The 1,897-nt window shown below is 53.1% G+C and overlaps 2 protein-coding genes across 2 annotated transcripts in view; both read right to left on the bottom strand.

Annotated features, from left to right (window-relative positions):
* Positions 1-383, bottom strand: part of DNAJB13 (DnaJ heat shock protein family (Hsp40) member B13) — a 3,955-nt gene extending 3,572 nt beyond the window's left edge. The window contains exons 1-2 of the mRNA XM_029961474.1: positions 316-383; positions 159-208 (exon numbers count right to left, since the gene is read on the bottom strand). Coding sequence (XP_029817334.1) covers positions 159-208; positions 316-383 — 118 coding nt within the window. The remainder of the gene's footprint in view (positions 1-158; positions 209-315) is intronic.
* A 173-nt stretch (positions 384-556) lies between these two features.
* PAAF1 (proteasomal ATPase associated factor 1) overlaps positions 557-1,897 on the bottom strand; it is an 11,239-nt gene continuing 9,898 nt past the window's right edge. The window contains exons 9-11 of the mRNA XM_029961473.1: positions 1,573-1,655; positions 1,281-1,363; positions 557-941 (exon numbers count right to left, since the gene is read on the bottom strand). Of these exons, the coding sequence (XP_029817333.1) occupies positions 864-941; positions 1,281-1,363; positions 1,573-1,655 (244 nt within the window). The 3' untranslated portion in view covers positions 557-863. The remainder of the gene's footprint in view (positions 942-1,280; positions 1,364-1,572; positions 1,656-1,897) is intronic.

Genomic DNA, 1,897 nt, shown 5'->3' with positions numbered 1-1,897 from the left:
CCCTTTAGGCCCTGCAAGGGGCTCTCAGCTCTCCCTGGATCCTTCTCTTCTCCAGGTGAACCCCCCCAGCTCTCCCAGCCTGGCTCCAGAGCAGAGGGGCTCCAGCCCTCAGAGCCCTCTGGACTCTCTGTAGGGGACAGCAGAGACCCCATCCTCACATCCAGCCCTTCCCAGCCCTCTCAGACCGTTCACCCCCGCCCCAGTCCCGCTGTGGGGCACACGGGGAGGCCAAGTGCAGCCACCCACGAGGTCGCCCCCGCTCCCACCGCTCCCCCCCGGGCTCCCAGAACTCCCCCGTTCCCGGGGGTCCCTCACGCCTTCTTGATGTCGTCGGCGGTGGCCCCGCGGTCCAGCTCCAACAAGGCGTAGTAATCCACGCCCATGGCGTCCCGTTGCTATGGCGAACGCGGCACTTCCTGTTCGCGCCGCGCGGGGCATCACGGGAGTTGTAGTTCTTCCGTCACTTCCGCACTCTGACCCCCCCATCCCTCCCCTCCTCTCTTTTTTCCTATAAACCTCCCAAATTTCCTCGTGAAATTCCTTTCCCACACCGGTGTTATCAAAGCAGCCGCTTTATTTCACTCCATACTGTGACACAGTCACTTTCAGCACCCCCCCACCTCCCATTTATTTATTTTCCCCCCCTACAAACAGCAAAAAAAAACCCCAAAACAACTCCATTGCAACACAACATCATCTCTACATTAAAATTTGATCCCAGTTGTGTTGAAGGCAGAAATATGATCAGCCACCAAAACACTCTGTCACCACAAGAGCCTCAAATTGTGCATACGCATCCCAGGAAAATCAGCTTGGAAGAGCCATCTTGACACATTTCCTCACTATTTGGTCCCTTCAAACACTTAAAGGTCAGAAAGCTGGTATCTCCTCACTATCCCATCTCTGCAGCACGTGTAAATCTCCTTCTCCCAAGAAGCCACCTGGGGAAGAGGGGAAAAAAAAGCAGTTTTTACACAGGAAGTGACACTTCCACATAAAATCCTACTTTTTCCCTCAGGATCTTTCCAGAATCCTTAATCCACACTTTTTATAGAAACACAGCCCTGCCAGAGCCATTTTAACTCCACAGTTCTGCTCCTGCACGACGGAGATGAAGCCAGGGAATACCACAGAGGATTTGTTTATGCAAAACACTGGGAATATTCAGGAGGAAAATCTAAAGATAAGCTCAAAAAGTCAACTGTGTGAAGGAACTTGCTGAGGGAAAAGGCAGCTTTCCCTCTTCCAGGTTCTCCTCAGGGACACTCCGTACTCCTTACCTTGTACACGGGGTCGCAGTCAGCCTCAGTGAGATCCAGGACATAATCCAGGTCTTGCTGGAGGATGAAGCAGGTGCCATCCCCTGGAAGGGAGGGACATCAGCCAATTAGGGAGATGAGCAGTTAATTGCAGACAGAAATTCCAGCGGGAAAAGGCTCCAATGGGTGAGATGCACCTTGGAGGCCCCGTTTTGGAGGGACACAAGGCAAAGGGGCAAGAGGACAATTCCCAAAGAGCACAGAGTTCCTTGGTTCCACTACAGGATTTCTCCCAGAACAGCACTGGAATTACCTTGGCTGGCAATGAATCCATCTTGGTATGGGAGCAGAGAAAGCACCGGTGCTCCTGACCTGTGGATGACCTGGATTGGAGCGCTGGAAAAAAGAGCAGAAACGAGGGATGAGGATTATTTCCCAGAGAGGCTGTCGCCGAGAGAAGTGTCCAAGGCCGGGTTGGACAGGGCTTGGAGCAACCTGGGATAGTGAGAGGTGTCCCTGCCCATGGCAGAGGGGTGGAATGGGATGAGCCTTAAGGTCCCTTCCAACCCAAACCATTCCATGATTCTCTTCAGGGAACACCAATAAAACTCCACAGCTCAGTTCCAGTCCTACACTGG

The sequence above is a fragment of the Manacus vitellinus genome, unplaced genomic scaffold (genome assembly GCF_001715985.3).
Source record: "Manacus vitellinus isolate BGI_N305 unplaced genomic scaffold, ASM171598v3 scaffold_35_pilon, whole genome shotgun sequence".
NCBI classification, from domain to species: Eukaryota; Metazoa; Chordata; class Aves; order Passeriformes; family Pipridae; genus Manacus; species Manacus vitellinus.
Note: the sequence above shows the minus strand (reverse complement) of the source record. Positions and strands in the feature narration are given on the sequence as shown.